This window comes from Prionailurus viverrinus, chromosome E1 (assembly GCF_022837055.1).
Source record: "Prionailurus viverrinus isolate Anna chromosome E1, UM_Priviv_1.0, whole genome shotgun sequence".
NCBI classification, from domain to species: domain Eukaryota; kingdom Metazoa; phylum Chordata; class Mammalia; order Carnivora; family Felidae; genus Prionailurus; species Prionailurus viverrinus.
In genome coordinates this window covers 30830622-30854814 of record NC_062574.1, presented here as the reverse complement: position 1 = coordinate 30854814, position 24193 = coordinate 30830622, and the positions used below count along the sequence as shown (strand labels likewise).

The following is a 24193-nucleotide window of genomic DNA, read 5'->3' as shown; positions in this document are numbered from 1 at the left end:
GCCAGAGCTTTGGGGTGGAGTGGGGGCAGGGGCATGAGTGTGTGGGAAGAAGACAGTGTCTCCTGTTACCCATTCACGACCCTACATACCCGCCCTGGGCCAGTGTGGCCCGATCGGAAATGTGCCTCACTTGGGCCTCAGTCTTTGACACCGAGTTCGTTTCCAGCCCGGCTCTATTCCTCTGCACCCTGAGGTGCTGTGGCAGGGATGGGGGGAGGCCACGGGCCCCAAGGAGAGGAGGTGGAGGGTGCTCTGTCTCAGGAGCCATGGCAAGAAGGCCAGTAGGCCCATGTGTGCTCTGACCACTAGCTGAAACTTCTGCCCCCCACTTGACTGACTTGAAACAGGCTGCACTTATGAGCTCCTCTGGCCTCACCTTCCTGTCAGTTCAAGGAGGCAGCTTTCTTGCTGACACCGTTGGCAAGAGGCATGATGATAAACACCCTTGGAATGAGAGGCCTCGTTAATCTGGTCCCGGCTCCTGCCAAGTTAGGAGCTGCCGAGTCAAGTCAGGGCCATTTCGGGTACTGCTGCACAATCTCAGGGCAGAGTGCTTGTCCTGGCCCTACGGTCACATGGGGGGACACGGTCGCCTGGGCTGCAGCTACAGGAGAGCAGGCACTGGGGCGCATGAGGGAGGGACACGGGGACTTGCTTTCCGGCCTGCTGCCCACCCCATCCAGCCCTACACAGAAGAGGAGAGAACGAAATTGCATGTGCACCGCAGGCCACAGAGCCATTTAGGGGCAAAGCCATGATGAGTCCAAGTGTGTCTGAGCTTTCTGATGAACCGTGCTGACTCGCAGGACAGGTCACAGCAGAGGGATGAAGGCCAGAGCTGAGCCTCAGAAACAGAGTTCCAGCTGACTTTCTTTGCCTAAGCCCAGGCCAAGCACTAATTGGCATAGTGATAATTTAAGGGTATAGATGTAAAACACACTTCCCCCACGAGGCAACCTTCATATCCACACAACAGTATGTTACACACCCTCCCTTCCAGGAATCCTTGCCCTTCTTCTTGTGAGGCATGGTCTCTGGATATCCAGAAGCTCGTTAAGATGCCAGTGAGTGAGACATAGTGTGGACAGTAGCCCTGACCCCGTGGCCAGCAGTGGTGTTGTCAAAGGCAGACGTGCCCTTAGCATAGGCTGGCCATTCAGGGGGACTGAGGTAGTGGAGGAGGGGAGGGAGGGGAGAGAAGGAGGGAGAGGAAAATAGTTGTTGGCCGGCCATAACTTCCTGGGGGCTCTTGTCCATGACAGGAGGCTATTCCCACCCCTTTGGGGGTCCATCTTGCTTGCACATGTCGGGATAGAGAGAAGGGAACCCTCAGAGTCCTTCTTATCCTCTTCTGTCCCATTGAGAGGAAAGCAGAGTAGAAAGGGCATGGGTCCACTGTGGATCAAGTGGACTTGGAGTCTGAACTCTACCCAACCTTTGCCCCTCCCCCCAGCTTTTTAGCTGCATGACTTTATGCAAGTGGTTTCACCTCTCTGACCAAACATTTCCTCATCCATAAAATGTGGGACACAATCCGCCCCCGTGGGGCAGGCTAACGGGTCAGTTCAGTGTTGCACATTAGGCTCCAAGCCCGGGTCCTGACGCAGGACTCTCACTCCGGAAGCGCAAAGTCCCTTGCTTTCCACTGGCCCAGGGTTAGGCTCTCTGGTCCCCACTTCTGGGGCATTTACGCAGTTAAAAACTTGGGTTTCAGAGTCAGAAAAATCAGAAGATGAGTCCCTGTTTCATCTGCTAGTTGGGCAACCTTTGGCAAATTATTTAGCACCACCAAGCTTGTCTTAAACTGTTTCCATCCCTTTATTTCCACGTCAGGAAAATGGGGATACTAATAATTCCACATTCATGCAGCCATTGTAAGGATTAAATGAGGCCACCCATCAGAGGGGCCTGGTGGAGAGTAAGGGCCCCACCCAGTCATCAGCAGTATCGCTGACATTGCTTACCCGTGGGTGGGGCAGGCCCGGCTACCAGCCCACGGACTCCAGGAGATGCTCACTGATGGTCCCATATTTCTGTTGACAGTCTGTTACTGTGCTCAGGGCGTTGCAGGAAAAGAGCTACTTATATCAAAGCCATCTTTGTAGCGTGCCTTTTGGTGCATCTGTTCAGCAGTCATGGACGGCACTTACTGGAACCTTGTCTGAATCTGACACAAGGGTGGGTGGGTGTGTGTGTGAGATTCGTTTTTGCCTTAACGTCAGTGTATCTGCTGTATAAGGCTCAGGACGCTTGAAGAGTGTTAGGGTCATGATGGATTCCCAGGAGCTGGGGTCTAGAAGGACATTTCCCATTTCAGTCCTCAGCTAAATCTTTTCTTTCTCACCCTCTTTCTTTCTTCCTTTCTTTTTTATGCCTTTCTGTCCTTTCATGTTCCTTCCCTTCTTCCTTTCCTTCCTTCCCCGCTTCTTCCATTTTTTTCTTTCATTCATCCTTGTATTCCTGCTTTAGTTTGTTAATTCCTCGTTCTCCCCCTTCCTGTTCTCCCTCTGTCCCATTCTCTTCTCCCTCTTTGGTCTGTTCTTTCTCCTCTTCTCTTCTTCCTTTCTAGGGACTCGAATGGTCTTCTCTCAACCACATCTAACATGGGCTCCTGAAAATATTATGTATGAGGTGTAGCAAAGTCCATTCTTTAGAAAATAAGGTTTTAGTTTCTGACCTTGAAAGTGAAAGGTGCTCACTATAGACAACCTGCAAAAATATAATAAAAAGAAAAAAATAGCCCCTGTGTCCCCAAACAGTCCTTGTTAGGATCTAGGAGTCTTTATTTCTGGTTACTCCAGAGTGTGCTCTGTGTGCCACCCGGATGCAGGCCGCCTGTAGAATCTGGGGACAGGGCAGCAAATAAGACAAGGTCTCCATCCTGTGGAGCTTCTGTACAGGTGGAGGGGGGTGGTCACCAAATGTCAAGGAAGTAGAAAAGACAGTTTTGGGCGAGATAGATATTGTAAAGGTGATGGGATGGGTGGTTGGAAAGGCCGAGTGCTGGGGAGGGGGGAGTCAGAGGACAGAGGAGATGCAGAGAGCTGGTGTCTAAATGACGCAAAAGGACAGGCAGGCAGAGAGCAGGGGAGGAACGGTTTAGGGGGAGAGAACGCTAAGTACAAAGGCCCGGGTGGGTCCTACTTGGGCTCTGTGAGTAGAAAGAAGGCCAGCATGGCTAAGCATATTGAGTGAGGGGGAGTCTTGAATGTTATCATATGTGGCAATGGAAAGCCTTGGGAGGGTTTTGGTATGGGGGAGTGCCCTGCATAGGTCTGCATTTTTAGAATACCTTCTGGTAGCTGCGTGGAGAGTGCATTGTGGAGACACGAATGGAAGGAAAAGGAGCAGCTAGGGGGATGTGGCAGTGGTTCCGGGGAGACTGGGCTGGCTTGGACAAGGGGGCACAGCCTGTTCCATGTTTTTTAACCATCTGTGATTACAGCATCTACTTTGTAATTGTATTTATATATAGATCATTTATTGAGTACTTTCCAGGTACTATGCATTGTGTTAAGCACTTTATTTATACACATATTATCTCATTCATTGTTCACACAACCCCATGAGGCTGGCATAGTAATCTTCATTTGCAGATGAAGAAACTCAGAGAGGGAAATTTTAAAAAAGCCAGAGGGGGGGAAGGGGAGACACCAATAGTTCTGTTCCCTTTTTTTTTTTTCTGATGTTTATTTACTTTTGAGAGAGAGAAAGCATGTGAGCGGGGGAGGGGCAGAGAGAGAGGGAGACATAGAATCCAAAGCAGGCTCTAGGTTGAGCTGTCAGCACAGAGCCCGATGCGGGGCTCGAACCCACAAACTGTGAGATCATGACCTGAGCCGAGGTCAGACGCTTAACTGACTGAGCCACCCAGGCACCCCCCAATAGTTCTGTTCCTTAAAGCAGACCTTATTAGGAAATGGGGGAGGGGGTATTTCTTTCTGGTCCTTTATTCACAAACACCCAAGTTGATATCATACTGATGGCAGAATCAGAATTGAAACCCAAGTCTGACTCACTTCACAGTTTAGCCACTACCCCATACATTGAAAAACCCTGCTGTGCTATTTACGCTATTGTCTAAGCATCTCCCTGTATGCAGTAGCCCAGCTCTGCAGATCAGTCTTCTGTTCTCCTGATTGTATTTACCAGGTAGTTGCAGATACCCAGTAGCATGCACACATGAAGGTTTATTGTTTACCTACTTGGAAATGCTATGGGTTGGTCAGATGGCTCTGCTGATCAGGGCTGGACTCACACCTCGAGGGAGCTGACCTAGCCTGGCCATGTGCCCTTCACTCCCTAGGAGGCTGGACTGAGCATGTTTGTGCCAAGTGCTAGAGAGAAGAGGTAGGAGCATGCAAAGCCTCTTTAGGTCCAGCCTTGGAACTGACACTGCCACATCTGCCACACTGTGTTGGGCAGTACAAGTCCCAAGGCCAGCCCAGATTCAAGGGGTAAGGAGATAGACTCTGCCTGGAACTGCAAAGTCACATGGAATGGAACACGGGTAGAGGGAAGGGTGAGACCTTTATCCATTAGCACGTAGGTGCTTTTGCAGACTGCTTGATGAACAAGAGAATAGGTTCCTCCCATTGGAACAGAGCCCAGCTAATTGGCCTCCATGTCCAGGAAGCCCATATCCTTAGGATGTACTTGTGAGAGTTTTATTTAATCTCTATACATATTGTGAGCACTCTTTAGGGACCCTCTAGTGTTACTACAGACTTCTAAGTTAATTGGCTCCCTGTACTCTAAGCGATTCTCAGAAGCAGGTGTGTTTTGTAGTGAAATAGGCTGTGCCCCCCATGGAAGTTTTCTTCTGAAAACCGTGGGTGCAGAGAGGGTAAATGGTGCTGATTCAAATTAGGACCACCCAGGGTCCAGGAGGTGATGACAAGCAAACAGACCACAAACTGGTTATGGGGAGGAGAGAAAGATTCTGGATCAAGATGTGGGACCAAACTTTAAATCACAAGGAAGTTCACCCATCAGTGCTAATAGAGAACACTTTGGCCAAAACCAGATTACTTTCTCTTTTCTCAGCCTTCCTTTATAGAGAATAATGCTTGTCAGTGATAAACACTGGAGTACTATTTGTCCTGCCATTACTGCTGCAGAAAGGTTTTATTTACTTAACAAGAAGCACAACAGAAAGATTGGAGGTGTTGCAATTAGCCTTGAGGACGAAATAGCAAATACAGCTATAAACGACTACTTTGAGGCAGCCATCAATTAAACAAACTGTTGACTTGAGAAGAGATAAGGACACAGATCACTGCTGTTCCCATTCATTGCTGACTTCTAGCCAATCGGCCAATTGAACACGAGATGCTAAATTCTTGTGAAAGTATAGAAGAATAAGAAATGGCTGATCTTCAGTTACACTAGTTGGAGGTTTAGTCATGCCTAATCTGTGACAGAAGTGGAGGCCAGTTCTGGGTTTGAAGGTGATTTCTAATCTTATTCCAGATTTGAGCCCTTTTGTTCCTTCCTTTCCTCCAGAAATCCTCCCTGGCCCTTTTGGAAGTGACTTTCATCAAGATGTTTTTAGAAAGAAGAAAACAGTGTACCAGAAAACTGCAGAGTCTATGTTGTGGGGTTGATCTCGTCCCCCAGAGACCTTTCAAAGAAAGCCTTGGAGAAATATCAAGCTCAGACTTAATAAATACAGGAGAAAACCACACAATCATCGCAACAGATTCTAAAAAGGCCTTTGAGGAAATTTCATGCACCATTCCTGATTTAAAAAAGAAAAAAAAGAAACTCTCAATATAATATGTTGGGACTGCCTTAGTTTGTCATGCTGCAGCTATCCGGATGCAGGAACAGGCCTTCATGCTTTAATACTTCAGAGGACGTCCTAAAAACTTTTTCCATTAAAGTCTAGGACAGGCAGGAATCTCCAGTATTTACTTGTCTTACTCCTCCTTGTCTTGCAGAGCCTAACTGATGCAGTGAGGTTTTGTAAAAAGTAGGAATTATAAACATTGAGAGGAAGCAACAACTTCCCTAGAGGCAGAAGATTATATTAGTTTTCTCTTAGAAGAGTAAGCTGGCAATGCTAGAGCAATTAGGACTAATAAGAGAGTAAAGTGGCTGGATATAAAACCCAGCATTTTAAAACCAGTAGCTTCCTAGATGCCAGCAATAACCAATTAGGAGGTAAGTGAAAATTTACACTAGGAACAACTGCTATAAAACATTTAAGGGATGTACCTAGCAATAAACGGGAATAGTTAAAATGAAGAATGCTATAAGCCTTAACTGCTAGATATAAGAAAAAGACCAAAAAAAAAAAAAAAAAAAAAAGGAAAGTTATGCTAGGGGTATAGTAAATATTTTAAAGACCTCACTTGTCCCCAGCTGAACTCATAGCTTTCATGTAGTTTTCATTCAAAATCTCTAAATATAACTTAATAGGTGGATTCTAGAATTCATCCTGAAGACTGTAAGAATACCAAAGAAAATTTTCTTTTATATATATATATATTATATAAAATATATATTATATATATATATATAAAAGAAAAAAAATATTTGTATATATATGTAAGTTAGCTAACATACAGTGTATACAGTTTGCTTTTGGTTTTGGGGGTAGATTCCCATGATTCATTGCTTACATACAACATCCAGTGCTCATCCCAACAGGGGCCCTCCTCAATGCCCATCCAAAGAAAATTTTCTAAAGAGAACAATAAGGGGTGTAAAACTTGACTTATCAAATATCCAGCTTTACTGATATCATTATATTAAGACATTTGGAAAACATTAAGTAAAACCCCTGCTTATACTGTATACAAAATTAAATTCCAGGTGACTCACAATTCTGAAAACATAAATCCATTATAGTTATATTAAAGAAAAATACAGAGTAATATACATCTACAAATACATATGCATGTTGGGGTGCCTGGGTGGCTCAATCGGTTAAGCTCTTGGTTTTGGCTTAGGTCATGACCTCATGTTTCATGAATTTGAGCCCCATGATGGGCTATACAGTGCAGAGCCTGCTTGGGATTCTCTCTTTCTCCCTCTCTCCCTGCCCCTCCCCCACTCATGTGCACTCTCTTTTTCAGAATAAATAAACTTAAAAAAATAAATACACAGAGATAGATAGGTAGATAGATATGTATGCATATATAATATAACTTGGGGGTGGGTATGGAAGTAAGAAGCCATAAATGAGAAGATTTCAAGATATTACTACATTATAGGGATGCCTGGGTGGCTCAGATCGTTAGGCATCTGATTCTCGGTTTCGGCTCAGGTCATGGTCTCATGGTTTCATGAGTTTGAGCCCCGCATCAGGCTCTGTGCTAGTGGTGGAGCCTGCTTGGGATTCTCTCTCTCCCCTCCGCCCTCTTTTGTTCCCTCCCCCACTCACTATGTCTCTGTCTCTCTCAAAAATAAACAAACTAAAAAACATACTACTACATTACCATGTAAGATCTTGTCAGTAGTGAAAAACTCCATATGCAAAGTTAGAAAACAGTAGTCATGGAGAAACTATTTTCTATAGATAAGTCAGATGAAAGGATGACATCCAGTCTATAAAGAGTCCTTATAAATGAGTAAGCAACAAAATCCATTTCATAGGGGGAAAATGACAGGAAGGAAGAGGTGGTGTATAGCAGAAGAAATAAATAATAAATATGTGAGATGTTCAGTCTCACTAGTAATGATGGCAATGGAAATTAGAACAACAGTGATATTTGTGTCCCTCAAATTGACAGCATTTTAACAATTGGTATTTAATTGTGTGGAAATGCACTCATAAATGTTGGTACAAGTGTAAATAGATAATGACGGTTTAGCAGCACATTTATAAGTATAAAATGTACATCCCTTTGGATGAGCAGTCCCACTTCTATAAATCTCTTTTACAAAAATACACACCTAAAAATCCATCAGTTGGGAATGAGTAGGTAGACTATAAACCCTTTAAAAAGAACAAAGTAGGGGCGCCTGGGTGGCTTAGTCAGTTCACGTCCAACTTCAGCTCAGGTCATGATCTCGGTTTGCGGGTTCAAACCCTGTGCCAGGCTCCACACTATCAGTGCAGAGCCTGCTTGGGATTCTGTCTCCCCCTCTTCCTCTCTTTCTGCCCCTCTCCTACTCATGCATTCCCTCTCTCTCTCTCTCAAAGTAAATAAACTTAAGTAAGTAAATAATTAAAAAGAACATGGGAAATTGTGTATGGTATGTTGAAAAAGTAATTTAAGATATGTGGGTAGTATCATCCTACTGAGTTAAATCGTATGTGTAAAAACTAAGGTTTTCACCAAGCAGTTGAGGGCAGTCACCTCTGGGAAAAATAGCAAGATGGATTGGAGGCAGGGGAGAGGAGCACTTCTTGACACACTTGTGCATTTGTTATAGTTTTACAGTGAACATCCTTGGTAATTTAAAAAACGCATGGAATAATACATTCTTAGGTTGAAAATTCTTATGTAAAACATTTGAAAATCTGCAAAGGTAAGACAAAATAATAAAGGTCCTCCTTTCCATTACCCAACTGTTGACATTTTGGAATGAAAGGGGGAAAAATGAGTCCAGCAGAGTTGACTCAGTAGAAAGTGTAGGTAAACACAAGGGTGTCTCTGGGGAGAAAGAGGATTTGGATGTGTTTCTCAGGTTCACTCGGGTCCATTGCCATGTGCTGTTTGATGCTGGGGAAGCCGTTGAGCTCATCTACTGTCCAGTAGGTTTTCTGCATTCTGCAGGGAGGCATGACCTACTTCCATTGCAGAAAGGGCTGGGGAGAAAGAATGCCCAACTAAGGTTCGGCCTATGTTGTTGCTAGAATGTCCACGAATGAATTTCAGAGCCCAGCGTCCCAGTGGGCCACCGTTACATGAGGAATACCCTTGGTAGAAGCCGAACTCTGAAGTAGGTACCATGGTCAGGAGGGGTGGGGATAAAGTAGATAAAACATGAAAGACCACGTTGTCCGGTAGAGGAGAGGTGTGTGTGTGTGTGTGTGTGTGTGTGCACGCGTGCTCGCACGCGTGCGTGTAAAGCTTAACATTTATGAAGCAATAAAGGAGAACATTGCAATATAGAATAATTAACAGAATTCCAAAGTCCTCAAGAAGAATGTAAAAACTTGCAGCAATTAGGTTTGGGAAATACTAATCACGAGATGCTTCCAGAGGGTAGGAGAGAGTGTACACACCTATGAGTGTGCGTGTGTGTGTGTGCACGTATGTGTGTGCGTGTGTGTGTTGTGGGGGAGATGCTGGTGCAGTGGTGCTAGTAGTGATAGGGCATTGGGGTAGCTTTGTTATCTGGTTCAAAGAGAATTTCTAAAGGGAAAATAAAATCCCCATTTGACTCAGATATGGCTCATTTTCTGAGGCGATGTCAAGAGGCACAAGATCAAATCTAGCTTGACACCATCCAATACCGAACTCAGCAGTCTCTAGAAGCTGTAGCTGAGCGTCAGGCTGGCTAATGAGACATCTCTGTCCTCCGCCAATGCCTCGGGGGCCCATCTCTTCCTCTTTGGCAAGCAGGATACAAAGAGAGCTCCAGGCAGAGTGAGGACCTAAAAGGTCACCCAGAACATTCATTTTGCAGGCTCCCCACCAGGCCTTTCCAGAAAACAGATGAGCATGGCTTAATAGTTCAGCTAGAATGGGAGCCCATGGCTTCGTGCTTCAACCTGGGGTGGGTTTTAATGAAGCCTAAAGGAGATTTCACACGTTGTCCAACCATTGGCAGTGAGGAAGGAGGGGCGGGGGGGCGGTGTGCCAAATACAGCCGGGCAGTATCCTCTCCTTTATTCTCTGGGTGTGAAAGGGGCAATTGTAAAATTCAGATGAAATTAGAAGTGAAGATTCAGAGCTGCCCACGTAAACATCGCAGTCTGTCATTAAGTTCACTTTCACCAGTAAGACACATTCCAAAGCACAGTAAGCCTGTTGTTTTGGGGACATTTGTGCGTTTCAGTGGTTGCAGAACCCTCAAGTGGAAGTCAGGTCCCCTCTGTTGCATCTTTTCTGATTTGTGAAATGCTTCTTGAACCTACCCTCTTCCCACTGTCTCCACTGTCAACACAGATGCACACGTGGGTCATCACAGCATCCTGGAAGCCGAGCTCCCCTCTCCAGCCGTCTATCCTTTGGTCCATTCCTCACGCTGCCTGAATCTTCTTTGCAGATTTCAGCTCTGCTTGTCACTTTGGAGCTCAGAATCCTTCAGTGACATTCAGGGCCTTTTATAACATCCCCACTGCCCACCCTCCTGACCATATCTCTTGCATTTATGTCTCTCTCCACTTCATCTTGTGCTCTGAGTCAGGGCTACAGCTACCCAAGACCACCTGTGCCCCTCAAAAAGGCAGCCCTCTGGCTTGTATATTTCCCTAGATTACCTTTCTTTGCTAATTACTCTTTGTCTCAAGATGCAGTTACACCAAGTGTCACCTCTAGGAATTGTCCCTAACCTCCTTTGTGTTATATACTGTCCCCCACACTCTGGAAGCACGTGATGTTTACTTCTGTCTCAGCACCATCACTATATCCTAACTGACTAGTGATGGGTATGATTCCTTGACTTGTCTGGAAAACACGAGAAAGGTAAAAGTCAGAGCTGGTGCTCCACGAATGTGTTATTGGAAAGAATGAATGCATGAAAAATTTTTTAAATGTTTATTTTTGAGAGAGTGGGGTAGAGGCAGAGAGGGGGACAGAGGATCCGAAGCAGGAGAGAGAGGGGGACAGAGTATCCGAAGCAGGCTCCGAGCTGACAGCAGAGAGCCCGGTGCGCATCTAGAACTCAGGAACTGTGAGATCATGACCTGAGCTCAAGTCAGACACTTAACTGACTGAACCACCCAGGCGCCCCATATTTTTAAAATTTAGTTTGCAGACGTGTGTGGGTCTTTGTTTTTGCCTGATCTGACATGAGTAAAGGCATACTCAACCTGCTGTGTTCTCAGTAACGTAGTGAGGATGAATAAAATAAACAGTGTTAGTCATATGTAAGTAAGTTGAAGACTTTTGCCACTTATCCCGAAGTATCATCAGGGAGTTGTCTGGGGCACTGGTAGTGTTCCTGAATTAAAGCTCCTGCCTTGTTCCAGGTCAGCTGTTGCCAGCAAACCGCAATACACCGAGTCCCATTGATCCTGACACCATCCAGGTCCCTGTGGGTTATGAGCCAGACCCGGCAGATCTTGCCCTCTCCAGCATCCCTGGCCAGGAAATGTTTGACCCTCGCAAACGCAAGTTCTCTGAGGAAGAACTGAAGCCACAGCCCATGATTAAGAAAGCGCGTAAAGTCTTCATCCCTGATGATCTGAAGGTAAATTGGAACTGGTCATCAGGCTTTGGGCAAACAGAGGGTGGGATCAAGAGGCAGATTAAAAGGGTGACCTCTAGGAAGATCACACCAGCTAGTGAACCACAGACTTGTGATTTCTGATCCCGTTTCTTGGCATGTGACTGTGGGCAAGTTGCTTTCTCCCTGGGTATCTTCTGAAATATGCCTTTCATGTCTTGATATAGCACAGAAAGAAGAAGCAGTAAAAATGTTGGCGTGATTTACAACCCATGAAGGAAACAAACCTGCTGCTATCTGCAGGGAATGCTCTGAAAGCCCCATAAAATCAACCCAAACCCAAAATCTTTCAGGGTTGGAAAGAGAAAGGAAATTATCTGCAGAGGACATCTGGGCCAATAGTTCTCCAAGGCTTACCTTCCCTCGGGGAACTTGTTGATAACCAATGCTGCCTTTTCCTGATAGTCCACAGGGAACAACAGCTAGAGCTAAGACCTCTCTCCATGTTGCCACCCTCAGAGGACCTGGGTGGGATATTCTCAAGGAAGCTGGAGGGTTCCCTGATGTTGTTGATATGCAGTGTTTACTCTGTATCTTAAATAACGGTCACTTGAATATCTCAACAAAAGGTTCATTCCAAGTTGTTTCTTTTCAGCTGTGTTGAGGGGACACATGATTTATAAAGGAAAATAGATTTACCTTATGAGGTCTGATACAACTAGAATCAAAATTAATCTGACACATTTAATGATATTTAATGAGAATTCTTTCCAAAATTTTGCCATGTCCACTAATCCCAAAATAGAACAATTTTAATTAGCCATGGCTTAGAATTTCTTGTGTTTATGCTTCCTTCCAATCATAGGGACAATAGAGATTTGATTGTATATGTTGGAGGCGTTGACACCAGGCATAATTAGCCTTTTTCTAACTTCTGACCCCCATTTCTCAAAACTAACTATGGTACAGATGGAAAGTCACTTGTCAGCTGGGAACATGGGAGTTTGGAATGTTGTCCTGGAACCAATTTTGACCTCTTACCTATTTTTGCCATCTAGAAAGAGCACTGGAGGAAAAGGTACCCTGCAGATTGAAATCACTTCTGTTGACTACATACTTGAGATTACCCTGAGTGTAGCAACTCATCAGATGTCAGGGCTGAAAGGGACCTTAGAGGTTTGTTAGACCAAAGTTGTTTTGCAGTCGAAGAAATGGAGAAATAGAAGGGTTAAGTGAGGTGAACACTGCTAGTTAGTGGAAGTCCTAGTTTCCAGAAAGGTCACTGCAGCATGTTGGCCTTGACAAGGGCTACAGCAGGGGGGTCTCTTGGGTGACAAACCAGTGGCTGTCACCCTAAGAATCAAAAGAGTAAAGTTCATAGTAAACACTCCACAAAATTAAACAAAGGGCGCCTGGCTGGCTCAGTTGGAAGAGCGTGCAACTCTTGATCTCAGGGTCATGAGTTTGAGCCCCACATTGGGTGTAGAGATTACTTAAATAAATAAAACTTAAAAAAAAAAATCTAAACAAGTCAGGGAACTGATGGTCAAGACTAAGATAGGATAAGAAGGGGCCATGGGGTCCTGGGAAATTGAGAATCTTCTTTCAACTGGATGCTTTTCCTCATCTTAGCCACCCAATCCTGTGTGTATTTTCGAGCTCACCTCTTCAGCTAAACTGGGGAGCCATGCAGCATGGATTTCCTTTTGAACAGAGGGTAGTTCAGAAGGATGATGCTAAGCAGTAGATAAAACTTCCAGCCAAACCTTCACAGGTCTCCAGATTTACAAGTTCAAAGCAAAGAGCAAGCTCACTTAATAACCCAGGTAACCTTGGCAACAAAGAGGCCCTGTGAAAACAGTATGTGTTGGAATTATGCATAGTACTGCTGTCATGGCCATGCCTGACCTTTTCCCATGGCAGGTGGGTAGCTGGCAGGAACATTCTCCTGCCAAATGTCTTTGGATTTCTTCAGTTGTGAGTGAAGCCTCAGGCCACAGGCCATGATCTTATGTGAAACAAGAAGCAGAGCTGTAACATATTTTTCCTTCCAGTAGAGAGGACTGAGCTAGGGGTGGGTGACATATTTGTGGCCCCCAGCATTGGACAAGCAAACCAAACGAGTGAAAGAGCCCCGCCAATAAATGGTCTTCCCCACAGCTGCCCGAACCCCTCTATTGAGCCGTTCCTTTGGGTCAGCGTGCCCCAGGAGAATTAAGCAGTACCAGGATTCCCAGCTGAGAATCGGTTTAATCACCTTGATGTCTTAATACTTTTGACTGTCCATTCATTCACTTGACTGAGATATCTCAAAGGCTTGTATGTTCCAAGCCCTGGGGATACACCAAGGTGAATCAGAACTGATAGTGTTCCTACTCTCAAGGAACTTCGAGTCTGGCAAGAGAAAGGGATCGCTGGTTTTCAGGAGGGGGCTGACTGGGGGAGGCGCTGTCAAACACGAGACCTTCCTTCCGAAAGACGATGGGGCAGGACTGGGTGGGCCCTTGCTGGGTGGGGGCAACCGGCTAGCCAGATGGCACCTGCACCTGGGAATAGAGAAGAGGACAGGAATGTGGTGCCAAAGTTGTCAGCGGCACTCAATATCCTGCTTCCCCCTCCCCCAACCATGCCCTGGTAACAAAGGGAGGCAAGCTGGTTTTTCTGGTCCCCCTCCTTCCATCATTCATTCCTGCCTTCTGCATCCTCTGCTCCACTCCTCTCCTCTTGTTAGCTCCCCTCTCACCTGAGATGGTCCCCACTCGATAGCTTTCCTGGCTCGCCTGCATGTGTGGACAGGTGAGGCTGGGAAATGAAAGCACCTTACAAGTGAGAAGAGCTCTAAGAGACAGAAATGTTGGTTGTTCCCCTGAGGTCAGCTGGTGACCCCCTGGCCCATAATACCCTGTCATATGCCACCAAGTCCGTGGCCTATGGCAGTACACCCCTTCCCTTCCCTTCCCTCCACTCGCCCAGCTTCTGCCATTTCCCAGGGGCTTATTCTTATGCACTCCTTCACCTCTGTGCTCCTGTTCCTCTATGTTGGGTACTGATACATCCTGAGTTAGCCCCTCTTTTGCATGATCTTGGAAACCATATGCCCAAGGAACATTGAATGTGGTGGATTCACTGAGACTACCAAGGGTGGTGGAATTGGGGCTTCTATCCAAGTAACCGAACAGCTGCCATCAGAACTGGAGCCTTCACTGTTGTTAATATGCCTTCAGGTCTTCCTACCTCCTGTGAAGTCCTGGGGCGAGCTCCTCTCTGCTCGCCCCAACCAGCTGGTCAGGCCTCTCCCCCCTTCCTTCAGCCCCTTGTCCCCTTTCCCAAGCACAAACGACAAATCCCACCAACGGCCACAGCACACCTGCCCCGAGCTGACTTATCCAGGGATTCTTCAAAGGACAGCCTTCTTCTCTGAAAGAAGGATGCTGGTACCAGCTCTTATGAAGATCTTTTTTCACTTTGGTAGATACTATTGTGAAACATGTAGAAAGCTAGGCATGCTTTACAAATAACATTACCAGGTTGTGAGTGGCTGACACAAGGGGCCTGCACGGGCATTCTGTCTCACACGTTCTGTCTTTGTGCAGGGCAGATGTTTGCCAAGGGTAATGGACAGGTATGGGCATACACCACTGACCTTGGGCCTTCCTTGTAGCCATGGTCCCAAGCCATGTGACTTCCTCCAATGCCAGCTGCCCCTTGTAATCCTGGGGGAGGGAAAGAACTGGCCTCAACTCACTTATTCTGGGTGACAGGTACCTGCAAGTATGAGTCTTGCTAGGATGGAGGGATTTGCTGTTGCAAGTGGCTGGAAAGAGGGGTTTGCAAAACACACCAGGTGGCTCCATAAATGAATTGGTAAGACCTAAAAGAAGATTCACATTTGTTAGTCTTCCTAGGAAGGTTTTCCTTTCTTTAGGGGAGGGGCAAGGATGAGGGGGAGAGGACACCTTGCTTTCACACTGACCACATTTAAATAGTACCCAGGTGAATTAAGGCCTAGAGAACAGTTAAACAGGAAATTAGAGTAAATCATTTAAATGCTAGCCACCAAATATGAGCATACTGATCGGTGGCAGGCGGAGGGTTTTTTTTTTTTTTTCTTCCTGTTTTTGATTACCAAGGGATACATCAGAAAGAAAAGGTGAAAGATCCTACTTCTCTCCTTGGCATCCCTCCTCTGATTCCCCTTCTAGAGGCACCACTTTTCATAGCTTGGTATAAATCCTTCCGGGCCTCTTTCTATGAATATACAATATTGTGATTTTTTAACCAAAGTGGGATGAGGCCATACATATTTATCAGCAAATTGCCATTTCCACCCACATAGTGGTAGATCATAAACATCTTTTTTGGTTCAGCTGGGTCATTATTTGTAACAGCTGCAGAGTATCCTTTTGTAGGACTCCACCGTCATGTAGTTATTAAATCTCCTACTGATTAGTTTTCCCCCATCTCTTTCTATTAGAGACAATGCCGCAGTGAGAATTCTGGGCCTGGGGTGTCTGTCTGTGTGCACATGCATGCAGATGGGTGGAGGCAGATCCTAGAAGACGAGTTGCTTCATCATTGGTAGTGCATTTAAATAGTTGATAGATACTGCCAAGTCGCCTTGCAACAATATCGTATGGACTTCTACCAACAAGCCTATGAGCGCCCATGGAAGAAAAGGGTTCTTAAAACATTCGGCAAAGAAAGCAGAGCGATCTGAATGTAGTTTAGGGTGTGAGGTGAGCCACTTGCTTTCGTGTGGCCCCTGGCGTGGCCTCTGCAGGGCAGAGAGTAAGGAGGGACACTCTGTGACAGGTGCGTCCACGCTGCGGGAGGGAAGCCATGGCGCCCGAACAGTGGTCTCAGACTCAAACGGACTGTCAGGGAAGGAGAAGTGAGGTGAGATGCGTGGGTTCCTGGTTCCTGGGCGCCACCCTGGGCCCCTCTGCGCGGCTGAAATCTAACATCTTGTTTCTTTCCCCCTGTGACTAATGAGCAGGATGACAAGTACTGGGCCCGGCGCAGGAAGAACAACATGGCAGCCAAGCGTTCCCGCGACGCCAGGCGGCTGAAGGAGAACCAGATCGCAATCCGGGCGTCCTTCCTGGAGAAGGAGAACTCGGCCCTGCGCCAGGAAGTGGCTGACTTGCGGAAGGAGCTGGGCAAATGCAAGAACATACTTGCCAAGTACGAGGCCAGGCACGGGCCCCTGTAGGATGGCAGTCTTGTGGGCTGGCTTTCCAATAGATGGACAGTGTGTTTCCCGCCTGATAGCACCACACCCGAACCAACCTTTCTGACATCAGCACTTTACCAGAGGCGTAAACACAACTGACTCACATTCTGGTGTGCGTGTGCGCGCGTGCGCGCTTCTGCTCCCGTGTGGTCCGCGGTGCGCGCGCGTGCCTTTGCACTTGCCATGTTAAGGTAGCCCTCTCCTCATCTTTCAGTTCCGAAAAAGAAAGGTGCCGTGTTTTTACTGGACTGTGGAGACGCCTCCTGGGGTCTCCTGCCCCTCCCTCCAACCCCCCTCCTGCCCCTTCCCGCGTCGCTCTCTGGTGGCTCCTGCCTGCTCTTCCGGGACCCTCTGCTGGGCTCCACCAAGCAGGGCCCTGGTGAAATAGTAGATCTCAGTTGTCAAGACTACGAGCTCTTGTTTCTGTTTAATCTGTAAGTTACCATGCTAATAAGGTGCGCAAAAATCACTTAGCACTACACTGCAGCTCTCTCTCTCTCTCTCTCTCTCTCTCTCTCTCTCTCTCTCTCTCTTCAGTTATAGGTTGCTTTCCTCATATTTTCAGTTTTGGTGATAATTGTCTTCAAATTTCAAGTGCTGTTTAGATTTATTAGATCCCATATTTACTTACTGCTATCTACTAAGTTTCCTTTTAATTCTACCAACCCCAGGTAAGTAAGAGTACTATTCTAGAACACAGAGTGTGTTTTTGCACCGTCTGTATCTAAAGCAATAATCCTATTGTACGCTAGAGCATGCTGCCTGAGTATTACTAGTGGACATAGGATATGTTCCCTACCTAAGAATTTCACTGTCTTTTAAAAAACAAAAATTACAGTAATGCATTTGAGCATGCCCAGAATATCCCCAGGACAGGGAAGCAGAGGGAAATGCCAGGTCTAAGAACGAGGGATTAATTTATCAGCATAGGAGCCAAAAAAAAAAAAAAAAAAAAAAAAAAAAATTGCATCTTGGAACAGCTTTTGACATTGATATGTTTGCTTTTGTTTTCTCCGCTCCCCACCCCCACTTTTCTAGTTCCCTTTTTCCATATCCCTCTTGATATTCAAAACAATTACTTAAGATTCAGTTTTCCCCATTTTTGGGTAATATATATATTTTTGTGAATTATACCTTGCTGTTTTTAAAAATCAGTTAATTAAGTTAATAAGTTGATGTTTTGTAAGACCCTTTTTCCTAGTGGTGTCATTTTCGAATGCTTCATAAATTAATGATTCTGGAGCTTATGTTTCTTATTTCGTTTGCTTTTTTGAAAGTATGTGCTCTTATAAAGAGGACTTTTGAAAAATGAATGTAAAAGACACTGGTGTATCTCAGAAGAGGATGGTGTTGTCGTAAACTGTGGTTAATCCAATCAATTTAAATGTTTACTATAGACCAAAAGGAGAGATTATTAAATTGTTTAATGTTTATACAGAGTAATTATAGGAAGTTCTTTTTTGTACAGTATTTTTCAGATATAAATACTGACAATGTATTTTGGAAGACATATATTATATATAGCAAAGAAGAGGAAAACTATTCCATGTTTTAAAATTATATAGCAAAGATATATATTCATCAGTGTTGTACAGAGAAGAGGCGCTTGGGGGTTTTTGAAGTCTTTAATATTTTAAACCTATCACTGATACATCAGCATGTTTTTTGCTTTAAATTAAAATTTTATGACAGTATCGAAGCTTGGTGTGACGAATCCCGCTCTAAAATATATAAAGAGCTTTCCTGTTCCCTATTAGGTCTCAGAAAGAAGTCAGTTAACGTCACCCAGAAGCACAAAGTGGATGTTAGTCAAATATTTATTGGCTGATACAGTGTTTTTTAGGAAAAGCATCTGCCATGAAAACGTTCACTTCAAAGTTACGAGTTTCTGGAATGAAATATCACTGCAAGCACCCCAAACAATTCTGTTCCCCTCTGTGGGCACGTGTGTCTTATGCAGTATAAGGTTGATACCGGTGTTACATGTACGGTTTATAATTTGGTAGATGTTTTGACCTTAAAGGTGATTGTTCTTTTGTTTCACCAAGTTGTGTAATGTCAAGAGATTCCGCTGTTATTGCAAAGATACGTTTTGTGCTAGATTAAAACACCCTTTCATCAATGGGATTTTCTAGTCTCCTGCCTCCAGAGTATCTAATCCTTGAATGACCTGGTGGTCCCCTTGTCCATCCACCAGCAGTGCTTCTGTCGAGTGTCATAGTTTCCGTAAATCTGACTAGAAGGCTATTTCTACTAGATATTCATTTTGTCCCGAGCTACAGATTATGGTGGGAAATGCGAGAGCATTAGAATCGAAATGCATTGTTCAGGTATGCAACTAAGAAAAGAAGACCTTTGGCCAAATTAAGCAGAACTGAATAAGCAATATTCAGGAAGAGATGCAGGTGGACGCAGTGTTAGGTTTTTTATAGGTAGAGAGACCAGTGGCAGCAGAAGTATTCAGTGGCAGGAGTTACTGAAACGGAAACAAGCAATGTCTGTAAGTGGAGAAGTGTTGCACCATTGGCCATCCAGGTTCACCACAGGATGAGATGGTAGCTGAAAAAACCGTATTTATTTGAGCTCTGGTCTTGGAATGAGGTTGTCTGTATCAAATGAGGGTCACACATTTTCTCTGTGGAAGAAATAAAAAGATCATAATAAAATTTACTCTTGGGTGTGCTAGGAGAGGTTTCAGAAACCTACCTCGTCTTAAAATTTAAAAACTTTTGGAGTCTGTACACGTGCCTTATATGTAGGTCATTGTCCCCACACACACATGAACACTCATTCCTGGACTTGCTTTCTGTCGAGGGCGGTTAACTAGTAAACAAGGCAGTTCTGCTCGATGGCGTAGGAAGCCGTGGCCTGATTTGGAAGGACTCAGATCAAGCAGGGTCAGATGAGTTCTGCAGACCACAGCTATTAAAAGAGTCCTGTTGTCATTTTCCACCTTTTCATCAGAAGCATCTTTCAGAGATTAATTACTTGGCTATTAAAAATGAATCCAAATCCTATCGTGCCAACATCATTTAGACACAATTTGGAATGAGCGGCCTGCTTTCCTGACAGGGTCGAGGTGTCATTTCTGTGGACTTAGACTTGCAGAGAAGGGCAAAACCTGATGAGCGTGTCCTGCCTCATGCAATTTGAGGCTGCAGGTAGGGAATAGGAGGGCTGGGAGAGATCACGTCCTCCTTTTGAGAAAGGGGCCACCTTCTGACCATTCAAAACACTCAGTGGGCAAGACTGTGCCAGGCCTTTCATCTTCCAGTACGACAGGCCTGGGGGAAGTCATCCCTTGAAGCAGAAGGACCGTTTGTTCCAGGAGCGTGCAGATGGGATGTGGCTTCAGGTGGGTAGGATGCTGTGCTAGAGAACCCAGGGGTTCCTTCCGACTCGCTGGTTTTGTGAGGGAACACACAATAATTCTAAATGTGCATTTAGAAGGTCTTGAGCCTAAAAGAATTTTAAGTGCAGCCCCCTCTTCTCCAGCCACCCCTGAGGAAAACAACATGCAGAGGTATACTTGCTTTTTTTCCAGTAGTTTATCTAATTTCCCCCTGGTGTTCCTTTTAAGAAAATTCAGACTTTGTCAGAGTTCATCAGAGCTGTCCCAAGCCAGGCTGGCTTGGCCTGTTTGCCTGTGTGGAGCGCAGACGCTGGGATTTAACCCAGGGTCGGCAAGCTGCAGGTGATGGGGGACAGTGTGCTAAACAGCTTCTGCTCTCAGGGTGCAGCTCCCTGCTGAGGGCTCCTGGGCCCCACTGGGGAGGCCAAGGTCTCCTCCTGGTTTTCTCTACAATTAATAATGTCATTTTAAAAATGAGCAAAGCCTTATCCTAGATCTCAATTGGATTAGACTTGACAATTAAGTCAGTACATTGTGCAGAGGGCCAAGTGTATGTAGAGGAGTGTGAGTGTGTGTGTGTGTGTGTGTGTGTGTGTGTGTGCACACGTGTGTGGATATTTAAGTCAAATCATAACATCTTTAATTTTGGAGAACCTTCCCGAACATAACCACCATAACCGTTATCCTTTTGGCAACACCACAAAGGTTGCATCTGTTAAACAGGTACAAGTTCACATGAGGTCAGTTTAATTGTACATCGTGATATGGGTGGTGTTTATGCTGTTAAGTCCGAACCCTTATCTGTCTGTTATTCTCAATGCTTAATAAACTTTGAATTTGTTCCTTTCTTTCATGTATTTTTGTTGATAGTCTGCTAGAAGTTAGATTCTGTTCCCAATCCTATCACCAAGAGCCCACTTACAGAGATCAATTACATCAATGACAAATAATAATAAGTAATTTATTAATGATAAATTAATATTTATTGAGCACTTATGTGCCAGACATTGTGCTAAACACTTACCTGGAAATATTGTAATCCCATGTCAACTCTACAAGGTGGGGACTGTTGTTTTTCCCATTTTACAGAAGAGAAAATAGAGGGTTCATGTGATTAAGCAGCTTGCTCAACATTAGAGGTGACAGAAATGAATTCTGATCCACTCAGTGGGCATCATTTAGAGAACTGGTTCCCAAAAACGAGTCCAAAGACTGCTTCTGGTTGGACGTATAAGAATCAACTGGGAACATATTCCAGGACTACAGATCCAGCAACTCTGAATCAGTAGAAAGAAAATGAATTGCTTAAAGTCTCCCAACTCACTCCCATGTGTGGCCAAGTAATTGGAAGCAAGGATTTACAGACTTGACCTTAATTTGAGTTCATGACTCTTCGGGGATCCATGAAGAAGCTTAAAATTTCCATAATTACCTGAAATTGTGTGCAACTTTTTGCGTATAAACATTTATTTTTCTGTAGGGGAGATGCACAGCTACCCCGACTCCCCAAAGGAATCTGTGATGCAAGACGGAATAAAGTCCCCATTTGCGGATTTGTAGGAAGACTGATGCAGTGCAGTGGTTCCCAGCCCTGGCAGCCCATGAGACTCACCTGGAGAGCTCCAAACGCAGGCACTGCGTGGGCTGCAGCCCAGGCCAAGGAACTCAGCATCTCGGGCGTAAGAGAAGGGGACTCTGGTGAGGAGCTCGATGATTCAAATCTGTCACTTAGCGGGTGTATGACCTTGCGCGGTGCGAAGCGTTTTTTAACCTAAATCTCCTCATGTGTGAAGTAAAAGTATAGTCTCCACCTCTGAGTGTTGTGGGGAGAATGAATGCCATAACAAATGCATAGTCTCTGGCACACGATAGGCCCTCAACTAATAACTGCCGTGGGGAGCCTCGGGGAGTGGGATGGGGACCAATTTCTGCAATTCAGTGTCTCAGACCATTTGTTCCTTCCAAGAGGACAGAAAAAAATTATCCTGCTCAGAAGAAGGAGCAGGTGGCTGGAGGTGTGGGAATGAGGGGTGCTACATAGATGTGGATTCATATTTTGACATCCCTAATAGATCCTAGCTTTGTACGCAGGTTGGTGGGCATCCATCTGCTTGGCGGCACGTTCCCGTTTAGATCGAACAGTTACAGGTGGAGGTTCAACTGTACTGTCATCATCAAACAACTTTCTCCTCTCTCAGGGGAATAGGCACAGTGACCGTAAGGTTCTCTTTGGGTGGCTGATTTTATATTTGGCATCTTCAAATCTCTTATAGGAGGTGACCGTGTCTCCATGTCTGGGGAGACTTTGACCTCTAAGATGGCAGGAACAGATAGGAAGCCAAGCTGTATAGAAGCCCGGTCATTCACAGGTCCTCAGTCCCCAGGGTCCATCACATGCTGCCCATGTGGGATGGCTCTTCCATTTCCACTTAAAATATAACAAACTGCCCAACCCTCAGGCCCCCCTCTTCAAAGCATATGAATTAAATTCCCTCTTTGAAAATCACTGGCTTAGAAGTCTCTTCGGGCATCTTTAGCCAGGAACTGGGTGAGAATTATTGAAATCTTGCCTTTGTAGTCGGCAGATGGCTTCTTGCTAATAAATCAAAAGGACCTTTTAGAGAAGAAAGGCCCGAGTGAAGATGGTGGTGAGATTCCTCTGCCTCTCTGGGCTTTGAGTCAGTGTGGACTTGGGTCTAAAGGCTCCTCTCTCTGACTTCTTTTCATCCTGCAAATCCTGGCCCGGTGCCAGGAAACAATAGGAAAAGCTAACAGTAAGAGTCCTAGACCTCTACCTGCCACATCTCATTTAATTCTTACACTGTGAAGAGGGTGCTAGCATTGTCCCTGTTTTGCAGATGAAGAAACAGACTCAAAAAAGGAAGTAAGCAGAATTTACACCCAGGCAGAAAGGCTGATTTGAGACTTTGTGCTCTACACCACTCCTCTCCGTGATTTAAACTAGGTGCTCAGCAAAGGCCAACGGTAATTGCTGTAGTCAGGAGGGTGAGCAGGGAGCAGGAAGCCTGGATGTGAATCCCAGATCCATTACTCAATATTCATGTGACATAGACAGTTCACCAAATCACCCTTTTTTCTGTTAAATGGGCACCACAGTACTCTCCTTGTAGGGTTGTTACCAGGATTAAGTGAGAACATGCATCTAAAACACTTAGATTTGGGGGGCACCTGGGTGGCTATATATATATAGCCTGGGTGGCTCAGTTGGTTAAGTATCATCCGACTTCAGCTCAAGTCATGATCTCACACTTCATGAGTTCGAGCCCCACATCGGACTCTGTGCTGACAGCTCAGAGCTCAGAGCCTGGAGCCTGCTTCAGATTCTGTGTCTCTCTCTCTGCCCCTCCCTTGCTCTCTCTCTCTCAAAAATAAATAAACAAAAAAATTTTTTTAATAAAAAAAATAAAATAAATCATTTAGCTTTGGGTCACTTGGGTGGCTGAATTGGCTAAGCATCTGACTCTTGGTTTTGGCTCAGGTCATGATCTCATGGTTCATGGGTTCGAGCCCTGCATCAGGCTCCATGCTGACAGTGCAGAGCCTTCTTGGGATTCTCTCTCTCTCTTTCTCTCTCTCTCTCAAAATAAATAAACTTAAAAAAATAAACAAAACACTTAGATCACTGCCCAGAGTGTAACAGGAATTTAACAAACACTTGCTTTTTGTAATAATAATAGTAATTATTAATAAAATTACTTGATGTGATTTCACTAGTGATGTGCTACAACAGAGTCAGACCATACATTGTGTATTTTAGTGGATGCATTTTCATTCTGCAAATACTTGATTCCAGAGCCACTGCTATGTTTTTGAGACATCCCAGTCCCACATGGACGAGTAAACAGGGGAGGGAGTGTGGCCACTTCATGAGCCAAACTGCGGTTCTGAGATGGATTTTATAAACATAAAATTCATGAAGCATCACTAATGTTAAGCCAGCTTTGCTGCCTTGGGAGTTAGGAGACCTTTATTTTAACCAGTGTACTGAATGGTACTAAAATGCTGACACTTGTAGCTTGAGGTCACCCCCTGTTCACATGGAGATGAGAAGTCGTGGTGATTCCCAGAGGCCCTCCTGTTAGATTCTGCCTTCAGGCCCACCTCAGTCTCCCCAGTAAGTATACCTATACTATACCTACACCTAAACCTAAACCTATACCTGTATCTATCCTATACCTATATCTATGCCTATGCTTATACCTATACCTATGCTATACATATACCTATACTATATCTATACCTATACTATATCTATACTATACCTAAACCTATACCCATATGTATCTATGTACATAGAT

The 24193-nt window shown here is 45.0% G+C and overlaps 1 protein-coding gene across 7 annotated transcripts in view; it reads left to right on the top strand.

Annotated features, from left to right (window-relative positions):
* HLF (HLF transcription factor, PAR bZIP family member) overlaps positions 1 to 23359 on the top strand; it is an 83042-nt gene extending 59683 nt beyond the window's left edge. For 4 of the 7 annotated variants that reach the window (XM_047833771.1, XM_047833772.1, XM_047833768.1 and 1 more), the window contains 3 exons: positions 11093 to 11313; positions 16102 to 16185; positions 16286 to 20721. In XM_047833771.1, coding sequence (XP_047689727.1) covers positions 11093 to 11313; positions 16102 to 16185; positions 16286 to 16501 — 521 coding nt within the window. In that variant the 3' untranslated portion in view covers positions 16502 to 20721. Of the gene's footprint in view, positions 1 to 11092; positions 11314 to 16101; positions 16186 to 16282; positions 20722 to 23348 lie in introns of those variants that run through there. The other 3 variants (XR_007147037.1, XM_047833769.1, XM_047833770.1) reach the window with 3 other exon arrangements.
* The last annotated feature ends 834 nt before the right edge of the window (positions 23360 to 24193 follow it).